Source organism: Semicossyphus pulcher, unplaced genomic scaffold, assembly GCF_022749685.1.
Source record: "Semicossyphus pulcher isolate SPU_LCO1_2020_fin unplaced genomic scaffold, fSemPul1.0.p SCAF_12, whole genome shotgun sequence".
NCBI classification, from domain to species: Eukaryota; Metazoa; Chordata; class Actinopteri; order Labriformes; family Labridae; genus Semicossyphus; species Semicossyphus pulcher.
In genome coordinates, this window is record NW_027211626.1 from 13,907,410 (window position 1) to 13,927,159 (window position 19,750).

Below are 19,750 nucleotides of genomic sequence, written 5' to 3' on the forward strand. Positions count from 1 at the left end.
ATCCAACCTAAAGAAGGCACATTAAGTGTAGGTAGGAAGTTTATTACACACTTACAAAATGATCACATTTATGATTGATGATATACTTTAAGTGTTCTTTCTATTTATAAACACACAGGCAACCAGACAGGTGCCAACACGATGACATCATGCTCAGCACATAGTGTATACACTGGAGGGAGCTTAAAGTGAAATGTTTGACGTTTTACTTTATAATACACACGAAATTAAAACAAAGTAATCCCACTGCAATAGACCATAAAATAATTACGTAGCTTTTTAACCATAGCAACTCCTCTGCCTATAGGACAGAGTAGTTTTTGTCTTATTGCTAAGTAGAACTTTATGTTTTAGTTTTGTCATATTTGATGTCAAATATAAACATTCAATATTTCTTAAGTTTACTTTTAGCCTGTGTTTTATTCATACACTGTAAATAAATTATGATGGATAGGTTAAAACAATATAGATATTGCAGTAAGCTAAGGTAGAAGATGGTTAACCTCTGTATCCATTCACAGGCAAGTGCAAGCTGTATGTCCAAGTTGCTGCCATAGAGAAAACAAATATTTGAAATTTGGGGCTATTCAAATAAAACTTGACTTGACCTGTGCTTTTTCCGGTATGACATTTCAATTTGTCTGCCATGAAAAATGTAGAATATTGTAATATCTATAGAATATAAACTGTCAATAGAAGCGAGTAAAAGAGCAATCAAACATCTTGATTGTTGCTGTTTACAGTATATCAGAGGAGAGGTCCGTCTGAGTGGCTCATGATTTGACCAATCGTGTCTTAGCGTCGAAGCAGCGTTTGTCCAATCACAGAAGAGCGCGAGAGGCTCGCCTCTGCCCTAAACTGCATGTTGAGAAAGAACGTCATCTGCCTCATACATTTAGCTTTAGCCAAAATTAGCTAGTTCTACAAAATCACAGATAGCCTACATCTTGCCGAAACAACTGTTTTCCTTTTTAACCGACAGCCTACGTAACGGTTATTAATTGGTGCTCCTTTGGTCTGCGGTGCCAAACATGTACGTTAAAGCCTCACTCCGATGCAGAGACATGCTGAAAGCAGAACTGACCGTGTGAAATGCTGGCTAGCCTCATCAAAGCTAGCTGACGAGCAGCGGCCGAGAAGCGAAAGTGGCAAACGTTAACGAGAGATAAGCCTATCACAACAAGCCTGGGTACTTTAACATACCTGTCACAGAAGCCACAAGAAAGACGGATAGAGATAGCTGCTTTCCTACAAAGTAAGTAACGTTTAGTACACACTAACATTGGCTAGTTGCCCGCTAACGTGTTTAACACTGTGACAACTGTTAACTTAGCTAGCTGGTAAGCTAGCAACATAAGTGGCCTTGTGTTTATTTGGGGACAACTGACTCTCAGCTTACGTTATTATAAATGCCACTACCGTCATTTAAAACATGCTTGTATGTATCTTGGTGCTGATAAGTATTATATTATCTGCTCCTCTGATGTTGCGCCAGTTATTATTATGCCAAGGTCCAATAGTGTGGTGATTTGACGAGTGATTGAAATATTGCTACCTTGTATTTTGCAGGACAAATTTTAAATGTATCACAGTGCACCATCGCTGTGTCAAACCATAATATGTTGAAATAAGTGAATGGTTTAGCATTATTTGGTTTATAATGTTAGTTTGCTCATGTTGTGATGAACACGCCTCAAATTGTAAATAAACACGTCATGTTTTTATTGTTGTCTACAGTTTAATGACACAATACTGGTGTGTATCAAGTGGGACTCACGTGAGAAGCTGTTCATTTACTTTAAGGGCAGTGAGAACATTTTATATGCCACCCTACGGTGTCAATTTGAAATTCATAATCTATTATTAACTGTCGGTGTACATAGCACAGTCTAATGTCATTAAAAAGGACACTTCCTTCATGTTTTGTTTCCCTATTCTGTGCTGAGTGCTCATGAAACCGTAGTACATGAATTAACTTGTTTTATTGCCTTGTTGTGGCTAGGTTTATTGCGTTGTTGGTGTGTATGTGGTTGGTGTGTCTGGCAGTATTTGTGTGACAGTGTGTTCCAGAAATGGCAGCATCATCAGTGGCATGTTTGTGTTGGCACCTTGATGTGAAATCCTGCACTAACCATACTGTTTAACCCCGTCCAGAGGTATTCATCTGTACACTTTTAGTTGTTTCTGATGATTGAATAACTAATAATAACATGCAGATGTACACTCAGATAGAGTTTTAACTGGCAGGCTTGGAATATTTCATAATATGTTCCAAGAGGGATGAATATTGTGAAGAGAAACAGACAGAGTTGAAGAATGGGAATTGTTTTTTTCTATGTCAGAATTAGCTATTAGAAATACTCTAATATCCCAATTTATACAAGAGCACAAACTCTGTGATATGCATAATTATCTAGAACACTGGTGTATTGCTTTAAATCTCATAAACGAGGTAAATGTGACCGAGACTCAAGCAGGGTTATTAAGTCATCTAGATTAGTTTTACTGCAAGTAGTTGCACTTGTTATTATTTTATGTGTTCCACGTACCTTATGGAAAATGTTGAACCCATGCAATAACATGTCATTCATACTTCTGCCTTGCTGTTCACAACATCCCTCTGTTTTTCATGTTTGAGGCCAGGAAGAAAAATTGAACAATCTGATGGAGAGAGCCTTGTTGCAGAGAACTCACTCACAATCCAGTATAACCTGACACTTTCCTCCTCTTTGGCTGTAGTCTGATAGACTCCAGTCTGGTCAAGAATCAGCCCCAGCTTCCCTGACGCCACTGCACTGAAGATGACAGAAGCTGTCTGTTCAAAGAGATCTTGTTCAGGGAAACTAACTGCTTCTGATGCGACTTAAGTGATGAGTCATCAAAGAGGGGGATCTGTGATATCCCCGGCTGTTTTTTTCTTTCACCATTCCAATTTGTAAGAGATCCCTTATTGAGAAGAATACCTGATTTAATGGTATTTACAATGTTTATCCAAAACCCTGTACAGTGCATTAGAACTGTTCCAGATACATGAAATTTTGTGTTCTTTCAAATGCCGATATTGCTAACTTATTCATAGCCGGCACCCGGGGAGGGCTTATTAGGCTTAAGCCCTGAATGTTTTCAGCGAGTTGTGAATCTAAACTCCTCATCGCAAGTTGCATTTTTTGTTTTAAGTTGGATCATAGCTGCGAAGGAAGAATCAGTGTGTTTTATACAGAATGGTTGGCGCAAACCACTCACCCTTCCCCGCATATGTTGTCAAACTGATGATTGATTATAATACACAAACACTATGTAAGAAAGCAGTTTCTGGACTTATCCTCACTGGTGCTTCAGCCCCTGTGCTTAATCAATAGAAAGATGATGTCCTGCCTGAATGGCATCGAAGCAAATTAGTAGAAATTGTCATCTTGAATTTCAGCCAATGCTGCCAGGTTTGGCTTTTTAACCATAGATGTAAACTGCAAAGAGGAATAGAGTCAAAAACATTAAGCTCTCCTCATTATCAATGAACTACTGATAGAATCACAAACAACATACGGATATGTACTTCTTATTGCAGTCTTTATTTTTGTGGTAAACCTGTTCAGGTATAGTTTAGTTATAAGTCTGAGAATTAAACACAGTTTTATGGGAAAATCCTGCACTTTGTAATAAAATATATTTCAAGCTTCGTTTATGGAACATTGCTGTTGGCCAATGTTGTACCTGGGTTGTGTCCAACATTGTTCTCTTTCTACAATTGGCCGTCACACAGGGGGTATTTTGTATCAGATAATAAAGCGTGTCAGATCAGACGAACAATATTCAGACAGTATTCAGGTCAATCCTTCCATCTGACGGTATCATTTCTGTCTGCACAGTGCATGATGGTAGTTAGCCCTTTAGTCAGTGTCCATTGATTTTTCCACTACTTATAACTTTGCAGTAGGGCAAAAGTTCAATATAAAAAGATTTCAACAGACATTCAGGCAACAATAGACGGAGACATTACATGGTGTTTGATTTTAGCCACAGCACTGGCCTCCACAAATTACACAAGTAACATTAAATGCCAATTAGCCATACTTTCTGCTGTACTTCAGATTGAACCAGCCTGTTTGACAGCTGTGCCAACTATATTTCTGGGGTGAAACTGTATTTTTTTTCTTTAGGGAATGACATGCAAAATTATTCCCGCTTCAGTTGTTTAGAATTACACATAGCTTCTCTTCTACCTGTTGCACAGTACCTGGCTTCTTCTACACCACCATGCTTTTTTCCCCATTAGCCTGTTAAAAAGGTTTCGTGTTGACCTGCTATAATCTGACCATATTGTGTCCGTTTGTTCCTCATTTGGTACACCGTCGCAAAAGCAGTCTAAACTATTTTCTTTTGTTATCCGCCTCTAGTAATATCTACCTTGTCGGCAGTCTGCAGAGCCCTTCACCGCGCTTTGCTCGGAAATCTTCTTCACTTGCAGTTGTTTGCCAGGATGGTAGCTTTTACTCCGGCTCAACAAACCTCATCAGTTTACGGAGGCCTTACAAATAAGCTTTGACAAGAGCAAATGTCCAGTCACGATTTGCATGAGGAGCAGGCTCATCTTCTCGGCCCTGCTGATATTACAAATTGTGCTAATACTCTTAGCAAATTAGGTGCTGGTCGATCATTGAAGAAGTTGTTTTATTATACACAAGTTAGACATCTTGTACTGTGCATTACTTTAGTTATCGTTGACGAAGTATCTCTCAGCGGCTGCATTTTTCTCTCGATAATTATACAGAGAAGTTGCATCACGGAATCCCGTCCAAACCCCTAATACTCTGCATTTTACTAAACTAGAGAGAGTGGCCCGCTGCTGTGTAGTCCACTGCTGTGTAGTCTGTTTGACAGGCTAATCCGACCCAGTGTGGATCCCATCAGCAGCTGAACACTAAATTGAGTTAGCTTGTTAAAGCTACCCTGCTTGTCTTGATGTCTGAGACCAGTGTACCTTTCTGTTAACCAGCTTTAAACTTTGGCTTTCAAACAGCATCAGCCATCCACTTTAACTTACCCTGTGTGCCATGTTAAAGAAACAGTTGTGTGGTGAGAGTAAGAGCGAGGCCAGTTTTGGCACCTTTGTGGGGACCTCACCCTGATATGGACACATGAATAAACACACAGGCAGAAGCATGGCCATGATATTCTCGTGTCGCATGCTGCAACCACCACCAACAACTACTGCTACTGTTGCTAAGGAAACTACTCAGCTGCCACTCCAAGCTGTGTAACCATGGAAACATCAGACCGGGTGACATCACTCCCCGGAGTTATCAATGCTTTCATCAGTCTGCTTATAAGTTATGTATGCTGGTATATGTTTTTCCATGGAGACCATCAGGGTATTGCACACATTAACCGTGTGTTTATGTTGGCTTGTAATGAGCCTTAGTACTGAGTGTGTTTGTGGTTGATACACAGGTGAAAGAGCAAATGATTTGGTTTGGTGATTTGTGCACATGGCTTTGATATCTGCTCAATAATGGGTTGAATGTGAGTGTGAATGTATTTGTGCTCAGGGTAATAATTCAAGTGGTGTGTACTGGTGATGCTTCTCAGCCCTTTGATATGTGATCAGTGGCCAAATGTGCCTGTGTGTGTGTGTGTGTGTGTGTGTGTGTGTGTGTGTGTGTCTGCTGATATGCAAAAATACAAATAACACCTGTTTTATCTCAGTTAAATGAACTGGAAGTCATACAAAACACTTTGGTACTGATCATCCACTCTTTTCTAGATGAGAACAGAAAGTACTAAACCTGCACGATGATTCTGTTAACTATCTTTGTGTAGTTTAAAAGCTGTGGGCAGTCCAAAAGCTTCCTGTATAGATAGGGGGTGTTTGACTGCATTCATCTATTGCAAGGTAGATGTTATTGAGTTATTTGATAAGTTTGTTATTAAATCTAAACCATGTCGGGACGTTCTTTGTTTTAAAAAAAAAAAGGTACCTTTAGCCTTCAGCCAAATTTTAAAATGGATTAAACCCACAACTTAGTCTTAAGTACCATTCACTGATATAGAGGTACAAGTTAAGAGTGCTATTTCCAAGGCTAAGTAGCCATTAAGTGGTGTTACAGTCAATGCCACTGTATAAGTTTATGGTCTTGCATTATATAATCAATTACCATAGGCTTGATACAGAATGTCTCTCCTCCATCGAGCAACCTGATGCTGCTGTTCATTCAGCTAATGTATGTGCAGTTATGTGATAACACATCCTCTGAATCACTGTGGAGTTTGTTAATGCTCTCAGTGTTCAGATGCGGCTGGCCAAAGAAGCTTTTAAACTCGCTCCTCAATCACTTTAAGCATAAACCAAAGTGGCTGTGCTATTCCTGGAAATGATGTGAATTGATGATCCCTGTTTGGGTGAATTATACCTCTAGGCCTATAAAGTAAACTGTATGAGAAACACACACACATGCTTAAAAATCTGTGCGACAGGTTTATGTGTACATTTTTAGTTTCAGAAGCATGTAAAGAACTGATCTGAGTTAAAATGTTTGCGGACACCGAGTTATGTCTTATTTATATGATGATTATATCACAAAGCCACTATTTATTTCATCCCTCAGAGTTTCTTTCAATTCTGCTACTGTACACTACCTACATTTACATGGTAACCGTGTGCTGATATGATGAACACACTCGTATTTGAACTGGAGTGCACATTCTGTTTAAGCAACTTAGTAAGGCCAGCATGCAATATAACAAGGTCCTGCCCCTGACTCGCTGTTAATGAAGCCTTAATTAATGTAACTGCCATCACCTGTGTCAAAATGTCTACTTGAAGGAGGCCAGTTGTCATACAGTACATTATCCAATAGAGATGGAGAACCTACTCTCACAGCTGGGAACTAATAGTTAACAATGATCAGAAAATCTTTGAAAACAAACATTTATAATTAATACAACTTTAAGAAGAAGTTAAGCTTTCTTGCTTTACTAGGAATTGCAGTTACTTAACTAACTGCACAATGAGTATAGATCTAAAATAAAGATGTTTTATGTAATTATAGCACAACTTTGGATCTGTGATTATAAAATTATGCAAAGAGTGAGTCACCAGGGATGTCCTGTAATCTACCAAACTTCCTAATCTTGAGGATTAACATTTCAAACTCTGTTTTGTTATCAGAGATTAAATACTGGTTTTAAGTCGGTGTCTTTTTTGTTTTTGTTTTGTCCTGTGTCCTCCTGGTTCTCTCTAGGGCAGAGCCATGGGTGCGTTCCTGGACAAGCCCAAGACGGAGAAGCACAACTCACACGGTGAGGGCAATGGCCTTCGCTTCGGACTCAGCTCCATGCAGGGCTGGCGGGTGGAGATGGAGGACGCTCACACAGCTGTGTTAGAACTTCCTGCTCCCGGTATGACTGACTGGTCCTTCTTCGCCGTGTATGATGGTCACGCTGGATCAAGGGTCGCCAACTACTGCTCTAAGCACCTTCTGAAACACATAATCAGCGCAAGCTTAGAGGCCGGAGGGTCACAAGGCTCCCAGACAGGTTCAGACATCTCCAACATTGAAGTGTTGATTCCTCCTCCAGTGGAGGCTGTGAAAGTCGGGATCCGGACAGGCTTCCTGAGGATCGATGAGCACATGCGCAGCTCCTCTGACCTTCGCAATGGCATGGACCGTAGTGGCTCTACAGCAGTGGGAGTCCTCCTGTCCCCGGATCACTTCTTCTTCATAAACTGTGGGGATTCTCGAGCTGTCCTGTACCGCAATTACCACGTGTGCTTCTCCACACTCGACCACAAGCCTTGCAACCCACGTGAGAGGGAGCGCATCCAGAACGCGGGCGGCTCAGTGATGATTCAGAGGGTTAACGGGTCACTGGCCGTGTCCAGGGCCTTGGGGGACTACGATTACAAGTGTGTGGAAGGAAAGGGCCCGACAGAGCAGCTGGTTAGTCCAGAACCAGCTGTGTTCGAGATGATTCGGGCCCCAGAACAGGATCAGTTTGTGATCCTTGCATGTGATGGCATCTGGGATGTTATGTCCAACGAGGAGCTGTGTGAGTTTGTGAAATCAAGGCTTGAGGTTTCTGATGACCTGGAGAGAGTCTGCAATGAAGTGGTGGACACCTGTCTGCACAAGGTGTGTACAAATTTGTGTTAGAGCAACAAGTTTTGTGTGTTTTTGCTGTGATTTAGCAAATGGCTTATAGAGATTGAACTGTGTGATATCTGGCATAGTTGAGTCCTCCATCAAACCTTTTGTTGAAATGACTATAAACACTTATTTTGTCACCAAGAGGTTCTTTCAGTTAACTATCAAATAGCCATCTGTACGGTTAGCTGTGTGAGTGTAAACTGCTTAATCACTTGTGCCCAGGAACTCATCTTCACTCCTTCTCTTACCTGCCTTTTCTTCGTTCCTCTCTCCTCTCGTCCATCTTAGGGGAGTCGGGATAACATGAGTATTGTGTTAGTGTGTTTGGCCAGCGCACCCAAAGTATCAGAGGAGGCCGTGAGGAAAGACGCTGAACTCAACAAATATCTGGAGTCTCGAGTGGAAGGTGAGAATGGATGCATGGAGAAAAAGAACCAGTGTTTATTTTATGTGCAAACCAAACAGATTGTTGCTACAGAATGTTGCTAATTTTCTTAAGCTCTCTTTCATTTCTTCTGAAAACAGCACTGGATTATTCAGATTATTAAATTATAAGTATGCATCCTACTGTCATGTGGTAATTTATACTGTTTTTGTGGATTTATTTTCTTATTTAATCCCCTTTCCCACTGGTCAAAAAACCTGGTAACACCTGGCTTTTTTGCTTTGTGGGAAAGGTTACAATCGGCATTCAGACCCGGGTAAAATGACTCTGCAGTAGACCCGGGTAATTATCGCCTCGGCTCCGATCGGCATTGATGGGAACACAAAACCTGTGTCGACACGCTAATCTCCGCCCCCTTTCGACTTTGCGACTCAGCTCATCTCAGCTACAACTTTCGCCCGTCTCCTTCCGAGCAGCGCTCGAACATCGTTCCATATTTGTCGGCGCCGAGTTTGACACAGACTGAATGAGTAATAGATACAATTAAGACCTAACCACCGTAACATCTTCACTGTTTGCTAACCCTGTTTCGGGTGCGTTTGTGACGTCAGACCGTGACGCAGCAGAAAAGAGACCGACAGGAGTATACTTCACTGGCAATTGGAAAAGACACAATCTGCATTTGAAAAACCCACGTCAGGGCGCTAATTTTGAAAGAGGTATTATAATCAAATATACCCAATGCTGTGTTAATAAAGTACTAACATGTACTTGTAAAACATGTCTTGATCTTCGCTCTTACAAACGTTTTTCTTGGAGACACAGGCTCTCTCCAGCTGAAACTCTGTATCATATCTGTATGCGTGTTTTCTCCACTCACTGACCCCGGTACTCTCTATTGTCTAACCTCCAGCCAAGTTTTCTCCGGTTCACAGCAGAGGAATGACACCATCATGACCTCCTTTTTCATTTCAGCAAGCATCTCCCCTCTTTATTCCCTGTTTGCTCCTCTCCTCCCTTTCCCTCTCTGTAAACGCATCTTTCTCTCCCCTATTTCCTGTCTTGTTTGGACGGCTTCCCTGCCCCCCTCCTGCCTTTCTTTCTCTTCTTGTCTTTCTCATTTCAAACCAATTGTTTTTTCTTAGGATGCATGAGGCCCAGCGCTGATGATGAACACAGTGCAGACTTTTAAAGCCTGTGGTGGTGATGTCAGCTCTCTCCCCTGGCTACTGTTAGTTTGTGCGAAACCAGGGCTGATCAGCTGTTATAGATTTGAGCAAAACAAGGTACCAGCTCTGTCTCCAATCCACAGAATGAAAAACCTGCATTTAATATTAGAAAGATATGTCATTTTATTACTTGTAAGATGATGTAACACAGGTGGTAACTCATAGCTAATGTGTGTAATTCTGCCAACGCTTGATAAAGAGTTTGCCAGGCCCTGCAGGGTAAAGTACAGTTATGCAGAAGTTTGGTTTGGTTGCAGAGTAGATGTTTGGCTTCAGGTATTGTCTAATACTTGAGCATAGAAAGAAAGAAGTGAATAGAAAGAGAGAAGAAAAGAACGAGGGAGAGGAATGCTCTGGCTGAACATTGACCTGGCCTCAAGCCACTCTCCGCTCAGTTGCAGGCCTCTTTTCTGTCACCGTCTCTCCCCCTCTCCGTCTCAGACACACACTCATTTCCACAAATTCACTTGTATTTCATCCTCATTTCCTTTACTCCTAATTATTCTCATTTTTCTTTCCTCTGTTCTCTCTTTTCCCAGCTGTTCTTGGCAACCGCCAGGTCGGTTAATGCTGTGCTTGTGTAACAACATGTCTGCTGTTGTTTTAGAGATGCTGTCTCGGCCAGCGGAGGAGGGGTTTCCTGACTTGGTAACAGTGATGAGGAACCTTTCCACCGACAGCTGCATGCCCACTCTGCCACCAGGTGGAGGTCTCGCCAGCAAGTAAGGACCACTGCCAATTAAAGGGATAATTAGTAAATAGTTGCGCTCTCATAAACATCAGGAAAGCTGAAGAAGTAAAGAAAACGTATGCAAGTTTAATCTATCTCCAATGCTCAGCAGCTTAGGTTTATGCATGTATTTTTGTACGTCATTGGGACGACCTTTCTTTCCTGGAGTTTGCAGTCATTATAAGATGCCAGCAAGATGTTTCCCTTTTTGATAGCTACATCTAACCGAACCGTCTTCTCACATACATCCCCTCTGTTGAAGCTTTGATCGTTGCTTTGAATTGAGACGTAATCACATTCATGTATCTGTGTTCCTCCTACAGACGCAGTGTTATCGAAGCAGTTTACAACCGTCTGAACCCGTACAAGGAGGAAGATGGGGTGAGTGTCAGTAACTGTGGTAAATAGGAGCTTTGTCCTTCTTTGAAATAAGAGTTTGTGTGAGTGTTCTGTCAAAGTCTTGCGGCTTTGTGACACGTCTGAGATACAAGCTGTCATATTTGTCAAGTTTATCCTTCGCATACTCATTTCAGTGCTCTCTGAAAGCCTGCTACTCTTATGTTGATTCGTCCCCGTCTGGTGGACCAGGCTGGCGCTTTGCGTGTGTTGTAGTTATTCTCACACTCCAAAGTCAGAGCAGATGAAGTATTACAACTGACTTCAGTTATGGCATTCAGCCCACCACACCCTCCCATCATGATAAACATCTGTTTTTTCTGTGCGCGGCGCATGATGCACACCTTCCTGTCAGCTCTCATAATAGCATGCATGACAACACAGCTTTGTCAAAAGTATTTCTAGTGGAACACACACATACACACCTAGTTTTTATGTCTGTGTTGTATTAACTTGACATAAAGATATCCTTGAGGAGTCATTATAAATCAGTCTGTATTTATTAGATGCCAAAATAGTATACGGCAAATTCTAAATACATGCAAATGTGGTTCTGCAAACCTCTACTTTGTACTTTGTACTGTGTTATTAGGAATATTGGAAAATCAAGTGGCAGACTTGGATACACACATAGTTATAGACAGCATTGCAAACACACCAGGTGTTTTTGGGGTAAAGGTTTTTTTCCCCCCTTTTCCCCAAGTACTGGGAATAGTCGTAGTTCTTATAACCAGTTAAGAGCGACATTTTCAGCTACTACTTCAGAGTGAGACCTCTCCCAGCTTAAGAGGATCTCTGAGTGATGTATCTGTTTGTGGTTTTTTCCAGACGTAAAGGTGCGCTAATTTGTCAAACACATGAGCCAATGCAACATCTGCAACCTTCATCTTTAAAATCCTCTCTTACAGCTTGTATCGGTAGCCTTAAGAAATAAACCCAGACACAAACAAATGGACCCACAGGGAATTCTTTATATGGATTTCTCCTTTCAAATTGTTTTGAAACTCACGACACACATCAAACACACAGCTACGACCTTTCTTCGTCTTAACAACACCAGGAACAATGGCTTGGAGGAAGGAATACTCAATGGAAATCAGCAATTTAAGAGTCGGTATCAAAATATCCAACAATGCAGTCATTTTTAAACCATTGCTGTAGCAGAAGTCACCACTTCCTGGCTGCCTGTCCTTTTGCTAAAATGTTCCAGAGATCTGAATACACAGCTCCTGTGCAGTAAGTTGTTAACCTCTATCCCATGCAACTTTGTTTGTGAACAACAAGCAATAAAGTTTACCTAAAAAATGGGAACTAAATAAACCCTTGACTCATATAGTAGCATGTCTTAAATGTACCTTCTTTGAGGTGAGTAAAGGCCGTGGCCACTGTTTGAGAACAAATGTTGGACTCATGCTCTGCATGTTGTGTTTAAGGATTTAGTCTGTCCTCTCTGTAATAATAGCTTAAAAACAGGAAATCAATGACACCTGTGGTTTTGTTGATTTCTGCTGTTGCAGTGGATGTGTGCTAACGTGAGCGTGTGTGTTTATAAATGATGGATCAGATTTGTCTGTGAGGAAATGCTACAAAGATGACAGTATTTAAAAGCATTGCAGTCATAAAGCTCCGTCCAGTTGTTTGTAACCAGTTGTGTGTGATGTTTTCCTGTAAGTCTGTGTGTGTCTTCATTTGCTGGATGTAGCAAAAGTCCTCTAACGAACTAACTCTGAGAAAGGGTCTGTGTGTGTGTTTGTTCATCTTGTTTTGTAGCTTGTGCTGGAGGTTACGTTCACCTCATAGTGTTGTCTTAGTTTGTCTGTAAGGACGCAGAAATACTGTGATTGTTTGCGTTATGCGCACGGCACACGCACACTAAAATACATATGAAAAGGATTAGAGATAGACCGATTTGGTTTTTTCAGGGCCGATACCGATACCGATTATTAGTAGTCAAGGAGGCCGATAACCGATATTTGGAGCCGATATTCATTTGCAGTAAAAGTGAAAATATTGGCGTCAAAACTTTGAATAATACAAACTCCAACACTTAACTTTGTTTAAATGCCTTTAAGCATACGTTTATTAAACAAACAAACAAAAGGCGCAGGGAGTTCCCAGGGTCAGCAGCATCTCTTATAAAGTTAACTGAAAATTTAAATAAATAAATAAATAACTTTCCTGAAGTAAATAAAACAAAGTTAAATCAAATTTGGAAAGAAATTAACTCTTATCGGCCGTCGGATTAAAAAAAAAAAATTATAAAAAAAAGAAAAGGAAAAAAAAGGTCGATGCCGATATGCGTCAAAATGCCGAATATCGGCCCGGCCGATAATCGGTCTATCCCTAAAAAGGATATTACTCACTCAGCTTAAAGCCACTGTGTGTACAGTTTGTAAATTGTATTGTTATGCCACTAATGTTTCCTGGAAGGCGGCAGGGTAGCAGTCTGTGAGTTGCACAAGACAGCAGCAGCTGAAAAACAGAAATAGTTTGAAACCATAAATTGAATGAGAGGTAAAAAACATCAGAGATTTTAGTTTAGGCTTTTTTTCCCGGGCCCTGCGTACAACCTTAGTTATGGTTATGTGTTGGGCTGCACGATATTGGGAAAAAAGTGACATTGCGATAACTTTTTGTTTAGCGATATTTATTGTGACATTAAAAAAACAGGAAATTATACCATTTTCATCTACATATACGATTAATGATCATACTTTTTATTATTTAGGGCTTTTAACACAACAAAGCCCCTCTACTACTTTTATCACTCGCATTAAAAATTAGAGAGCTCAGGTGGAGCAACACATCCTCACGCCGTGTGTGTGCTGCAGGTGTAGCCGCTAAAAGTAAACAGTCTGCGACACATCTGCTCCCTTAACAGTTCCTATATGTAGCCACAGAGGTGCAGCCGATAATGGCAACACACACACCAAAAAGCCGCCACGCATAACCAAAGCCTGCCTGAAACATCCCACTGACATGGTCTGTGACGGCAGCAGCGTTGCGTGCTTGTTTACAGTTTACAGGCAGGTGACACACTCTGCAGTATATTTCTGTATTTATCTGTACTTATCTGTTTTGTGCTGCTGCAACACCTGTGTTTCCTCTGGGGCTACCTAGATGTTATTGAAGCACGCCAGCAGTGCAAACCACTGTTGATATATTTTGTGGAAGGAAAAATATTAGTGCAATTTTTAGTCATTCAATTATACTTATATATAAGAGATACAGTTAATAATATATAATACAAATTGATTAAGTACACACGTAAACACACACGTTGATAAGGGATATATCGATCTGTCTAACTGTGTGTTCACCCTCTGATTAACGCAGCCCTCCTGTTTCATTTGGTAAGTGATGACATATATAACTGTTACACCCCTGTCCCATTCTTCTTTCAACCCCTCATCCACACACACACACTCATTCTTACAGGCATGCGAGTGGCGACCTGCTACATTTATCCCCCTGTCAGTCCTTCGTCAGTCTGTACTCCCCGCTCTGATGTTCTCTTTTAGCATGTGGAGCTCCATTTAGAGTCTAAGACGTCCGTGTGCAGACGCGACTGTCCGGGTTTGACGAGGATGAATGGTCATTGTCTCTGGTCCTGTCCGTCCCTCTTCTCACGTCACACGCACGCACACACGCATGCACCCTGTCTCCCTCAGTCTTTTTTCCACATGTGCACGCAAGTAAACAACGGTCTGCGTTTCTGTGTGACTCCCCGCAATAAGACGAAAAACCTTGGGATTGTTGTGTTGGCGTATTGTTGCAGAAAGAACGTATACACTGAGGTTGAAAGTGTGCCCTGGCTTACACTGCTGTAACTGCTTCTCCCCTTTTATTTTGTTATTTTTCTGTTGTGTTGATCAGAAGAAAACCTGGCCTTGGATGTCCAGGTTTAGGAACGAAAGCATTGAATGTGACCGTAAAGATTGTATTTTTAGATTTGACAAAAGTGTGCCCTCTTTTTGTCCCTCCCTTTTCACCTTTCTCTCCCTCCCTTGTCTTGTGTTCCTTCTTTCCCCTTCTATCCTTTCCCCCGTCTCCCGTTGTGTCTCCTCCTGCAGAACGGAGCGGAGTTGGAGTGCCACTGGTAGCTGCCCAGCACAACTGCCTGATCCAAAAGGAAAAAACGAAAAACAGGACCACTTCTCCACACGAGATCACATCCATAGTCACCTTTTTAATTTCCTCTGGGATCAATTTTATTTTTCACACACTAAGAGATCAATCGCATCGGAAATCCTGGTTTTAAAAACAACACAACACACCCAATGTGGAGGACGGCTAAACAGACTTTCTTGGTTCTTTTTGTAGAATAAAACAGGGAAAAAATATAAGAAGAACTGCTTTGATGTTCGTAAAGCAGAGCTACATATACAGCATATAGATCAGAGGAGAGGCAACAAGCACAGTTTTCTATCCCCTGTCGTTTTCTTGCTTTCTTTGTGGTGGTTGTTTTTGTCGTGGATTTCCTGAGACGCTGCTCTGAACGCTTTGGTGCCTGTCTTAGACCTGAGAGAAAAGGGACGACCTCACAACTCAAACCAGCCACTTCTAAATAAGAAACCGAACGGACTCAAGTTTGTTGGCTGCATTTTTGGCATTGTGCGTTTTGATGAGTAAACCAAACTGGCAGCCAATCGACCACACAAGCCTGTGACTTCCACACACCTCAAGCTCTACAGCCCTGGCAAGCTTGGGTTTCTGGGCATTACTGGTACGCATACAGGGCACCTCCCTGGAGAACGCCTCACAGAACTCCCATCCAAAGACTTCTGGGTTAAAGCCTCAGTTTCCCCAGAGGCTGAAAACCTGAGCACGAGGGGAGCACTGACCAGAAAACTGTCAAATCTCCAGTTTGGCTTCTCCGTACCGAGTCTAAACTAAACCAGGAATAGGAATCCCGCGGAGACCTTTGACTCTTCCTGCACGTCCCTGCTCACCTTTCTCTCCTCCTGTCTCTTAAAGGACATTTCCAAACAGCTGTTTTCTCACTCTTCCCTTTCGTCTCTTTCGCTTTCCTCTGCTTCATCATGTGACAGAAGAGACTCTCGGCTGTCATTTGTTCCGAACTGTACGCTTCTGATCCTGCTGTTGTTTAAGAGATAGAAAGATAGGAATTATATATTAAATTCATATATATATAAAGATAGAAATATATTTTGTTTCATCTTAATTCCCAGCCATGGTATTCGTTGTGGCCTAATGTGCGTGTGGCCTGTGTGTAGACAATTTGAAACACACACAGCAGCTTTCCAAAGACAGGGTTTGTGGTAATTAAGGAACTCCAGCCTCACCTTCTTCTTCTTCTTCACTTTCTAAACACGTGCACAATCCTGCTTCGGCTACAGCTCGCCTTTTCTATCGCTTAAATGTCCTCTTAGAGGCCTCTTTTGTTTTGATTGAAACAATTCCATATTTACCTTCTTTTTTTTTTAAAGTTAATTTTATAATGTTTTTTATAGATATGGCTTTTCAGAGTACCGTGGCTGTGGTTTTATTATAGATGGATAAGAAAACAACAAGGGGAGCACAAACTACACCTTGTACAGCAGATTGGGAGATGAGTAGGTTTTTCACTGTATGAGGAAAAGAGCGACTTTAGGACAGATGAGAAAAGGCCCAGAGCTGTGTTCCTGTCCTTGTTTTTCCACAGCTACCGACATAGACTTCACCCTACAGGCGCAGGATGATAGCTGGGAAAGCCCTGGTTTAGACTCTGGATTAACCAGGAGTCCATTTCATTTCTGTCAACTAAAGCACTAATACCTGAAACCTGAGATCTGTCAGAAAAGCCTCTTAAAAAAAAAAGTGGATACACATACTTTGCATGTGTATTCTTTTCTGTATAAGCATTCAAATAGCATATACAAAACTGTAATATACACTTGTTTTCAATCATTCACTGGTAAAGTCATTGTGCTCTCTGGAGTGGCAGTATTGAAAGAGAAGCAGCCCGACAGGAGTTCAGAGGCTGATTTACATTCTCGTGGTACACTTGCTCTCGGTGCCATATGACAAATAGGTACTTGAATGTGTAGTTCTTTTGCAGTTGAGTTGTTTTAATGGGATGATTGATTTTTTTTTTTCTTTTGTTTTGTGGTGGAGGGAGCGGGAGGGGTGGGATCTCTATAGATGTGCATGTTTTGTGATTGAGGGAGGAGTGTATTATGTGTGTGAGTGGGAGATGTACTTACTGGGCGGATGGGGGTGACGCGGGCATGTTCAGTGTGGTGGAACACAACGTTAGAGGAGAGGTGATGAAAGAACAACACTTGTTATTTTAAGTTGATCAGTCCAGTTTTTTAACCCCAAAATAGTTAAAGATATAATCTCAAAGATGTCTGTTAAGTCACCATCTGTCGCTGAATGAGGTAACACAGGGGTGATTGAGACTATAGCCCACTGATGAAAGCCTTTGCATTTGCAGTATATAGTATTATTACAGACTGGGTGTCTGTGGCAGCTTTCCCGGAAGAAATCACAAGCGGCGCCCAGTTAGTGATGCGTTTTCCATCACCCAGCAGTGGTTGGTCTGCCAGAGAGCGTAGGCGGAGCTAAGCGGCTGCTGTTCCGGTCTCTGCAAGTGTTGCGAGTAAACAGTAATCTACTATGGCTGAACAAACAAAGAAAAGATCGCTCGATTCAGATACGACTTCAAAAATAAGTGAAAATCCAAAGAAAAAGAAACAAATTCATCGCTCAGATGAAGGCAAACAGTCTGAAAAGGAAAGCAACCGTCAGCGAGGAAAATCAAGAGTTACAACCGTAACAAAGGGAGCCAACTGTAGACGTTATCTGGGACGTAAAACACCCGCAATCGCCTTTTATCGCCATTAGGTGCCTCCAAATAGGATGAAACTTCGAGATTATATCTTTAACATTTTTCATAGTATCTGATTTAATATTGATCCTGAAATTAATTCCAATTCTGGACATCATATTTCCCGGCTTTTTAACATTGTAACAGGTGTCACCACACTGAACTCAGCCCTTAAGTTGAGGTTTATGTTTAAGCTATATCAGACACTGGGTTTGGAGAGGAATCGCATAAGAAGGAAGGAGGGAGAAACTTTTATTTTCTGAATGTAATTTGTCTTTATTCACACTGATTCCACTGCATGGACTGAATACAAGCAGCCCTGCTGCATCACAGTCTCTCCTCATTATGTCGTCATTTAATGACAAAACAAGCTCTCTTTATTTTGGAACAAAGGAAACTACTTGATCATTATTCTGGATGAGGATTAACCTCACATGGGAACATTTTTCTTTCTTTTTCAAAGGAGGCTTTGAGGGTTTGGTGATGCCTGAACAATTTCAGAAGATGTTAAGTAAAGGTAATTTACACAGGATATTGTGTCATGTAAATTTGAAGACGGCTACACAGCAGCAACAAAACTACAACATTCCTCATGTGAGCTTTTAAGTAAGGAAATGAACCCCTGTAATCTTTGCCTCCTCCTTCTGTCCTCCCTGCTCACTCTTTATAAACATACTGTTAGACAGATGTGTGATGGCAGTAATTAATTCCACTTGTTTTTTATTTATTCCTGTGCTTTTTAGCTCTTATAAAATGCTGTATTTTGAAACAGAATGAGGTAATGATAAGCTTGTGTGCATTTCAGAGTTACCTACAACACACTTACCTTCACCTTTGAGGACACTAAAGGGAGGTGAGGTTTATAAAAAAAAAAAAACACCCAGGGTATTCACCATCCCTTCTTCCTGTACTAATTTCCCAGTATTCTATTGTGATGTTACAGACCATACAGTGAACATAAACGTCAATAAAAGATGGATTTAAGTTTAAACGGTTTGAACTGCTTTTATTTTTTTGTTACCAACCTGAAATGCCTGAAAGCATTTGTTCATTTATTTCAGTTCTGGCCCTATGTGATGTCGTTGCTCTGGACCATTGGACACAAAATACAAGAAAAAAATCTCAATCTATTGAAAAAAGGAAGGTTTTTCAATTATATTATGCTAAGTTAGTAAGTGTGTCAGTGTGCACAACCTGTTTTTCTCTAATGTCCAGATTCTCCACTGGGTTGTAGGAAAATGAATGCAGCAATTCAAATAAGCAGCATCTGTATTTATACATATGAAATTTAGTAATCCAACACAATTTTCCAACGCAGTTTTCTGCAATGTTTTTTCGTCATTTAACGTGCACTCCTTCTTGTCAGTTTTTGGCGTTTGGCCCAAGAGGTGCCTGCATCACTCTATTGTTCCATAATATTCTACCTTGAAATGTCTTTTCTGTACCCCGCATCCAAACGTTGCAGTGCTGAGCAGGTGGAGCGTTTTAGTATAGCATAGTCCTTTTTGAGTGACTAATGTTTAGACATGCTCAGTAGTTTGAGCTACTTCTTTTCTAGAATGTAGGAAATATTGTACTTTATAATATACTTAACTTTTTATTTAAAAGGTTATAGTTTCTAATTTCAGTGTTTTTTTTCTTCAAGCTCCAAGAAACAAAGGCATTTCCTTAAAAACGTACCCAAAAATTAGCTTTAGCTTACTATCGAAACAGTTTCCTGTAAATCCACTAATTGATCTTTGACTTTTTACATCTCGTCTTGTATTATTGTAAAAGTTTTGAGTGCAAAAATCTCAATTTGTAAAGCTGTCAAAAAGTTGTGGTGGAGTAAAAATTACAATATATTCTCTGAAATGTGGTTGATTAAAAGAAGAAAGTGGCGTAAAGACTTAAGGAAAGTAAAGGAACCTCAGATTTTTACTTGCGCACAATCAGCTACTATTCCAGAGTAGATGCACTTCAGCCGAAACTCTGGGGTTTAGTGACCCTTTAAGGTAAATGTACTTGATTAAATTCCACCACTGATTGATACAC

General features: G+C 40.9%; 1 protein-coding gene across 2 annotated transcripts; it reads left to right on the plus strand.

Moving 5' to 3' along the window:
* The first annotated feature begins 882 nt into the window (after window positions 1-882).
* Window positions 883-15,679, plus strand: ppm1ba (protein phosphatase, Mg2+/Mn2+ dependent, 1Ba). 2 transcript variants are annotated; one of them, XM_069658262.1, is made up of 7 exons: window positions 883-1,255; window positions 7,239-8,129; window positions 8,433-8,550; window positions 10,366-10,480; window positions 10,812-10,869; window positions 14,221-14,237; window positions 14,958-15,679. In XM_069658262.1, coding segments are annotated over exons 2-7 (1,191 nt in total). In that variant the 5' UTR covers window positions 883-1,255; window positions 7,239-7,247; the 3' UTR covers window positions 14,959-15,679. The 2 variants fall into 2 exon arrangements, with proteins under 2 accessions (XP_069514363.1, XP_069514361.1); XM_069658260.1 differs by lacking the exon at window positions 14,221-14,237.
* The last annotated feature ends 4,071 nt before the right edge of the window (window positions 15,680-19,750 follow it).

Excerpts from the sequence above, each read along its gene's own strand:
- ppm1ba (XM_069658260.1), top strand. The coding sequence starts at position 7,248 with ATGGGTGCGTTCCTGGACAAGCCCAAGACGGAGAAGCACAACTCACAC. Across the intron at positions 8,130-8,432 it reads TGGACACCTGTCTGCACAAG|GGGAGTCGGGATAACATGAG; the intron begins GTGTGTACAAAT and ends CGTCCATCTTAG. Across the intron at positions 8,551-10,365 it reads TCTGGAGTCTCGAGTGGAAG|AGATGCTGTCTCGGCCAGCG; the intron begins GTGAGAATGGAT and ends CTGTTGTTTTAG.